Source organism: Eimeria acervulina, genomic scaffold (genome assembly GCF_000499425.1).
Source record: "Eimeria acervulina Houghton genomic scaffold, Eah_scaff292, whole genome shotgun sequence".
In the NCBI taxonomy this organism is placed as follows: Eukaryota; Apicomplexa; class Conoidasida; order Eucoccidiorida; family Eimeriidae; genus Eimeria; species Eimeria acervulina.
In genome coordinates, this window is record NW_013549912.1 from 2,111 (window position 1) to 2,500 (window position 390).

The window sequence follows — 390 nt, forward strand, 5'->3', positions numbered from 1 at the left end:
GGAGCGCAGCTAGCTACTAGCTAGCTAGCTAGCTACTATGTCGATGCCCAGCTAGCTAGCAAACGAGCTAGCTAGCTAGCTAACTAACTATATAACTGTCTAGCTAGCTAGCTATATAACTGTGAAGCTAATTGCTATAAAACTGTCTAGCTAGCTAGCTATATACCCAGCTAGCTAGCTTTATACCCAGCTAGCTAGCTACGTACCCAGCTAGCTATATACCCAGCTAGCTAGCTAGCTAGCTAGTTTGGTTGAGCGCATGCTGGAGCTGCTGCGGCGTCATGAGAGCCTGAAGAGAAGGAAGAGGCACCCCCTCTAAGACTTTCAATGTTGCACCTCCGCCAGTAGAGATATGAGTGAGCTGCAGATTAGGGTTTTGCTGCTGCAGCA

The 390-nt window shown here is 48.2% G+C and overlaps 1 protein-coding gene across 1 annotated transcript in view; it reads right to left on the minus strand.

The window, feature by feature from the left end:
• Positions 1-238: 238 nt before the first annotated feature.
• Positions 239-390, minus strand: part of EAH_00031160 (phosphoglycerate kinase, putative) — a gene marked incomplete at both ends in the record, with an annotated part of 3,470 nt that continues 3,318 nt past the window's right edge. Inside the window, one exon of the mRNA XM_013396115.1 lies at positions 239-390. This exon is cut by the window's right edge and continues 137 nt beyond it. Coding sequence (XP_013251569.1) covers positions 239-390 — 152 coding nt within the window.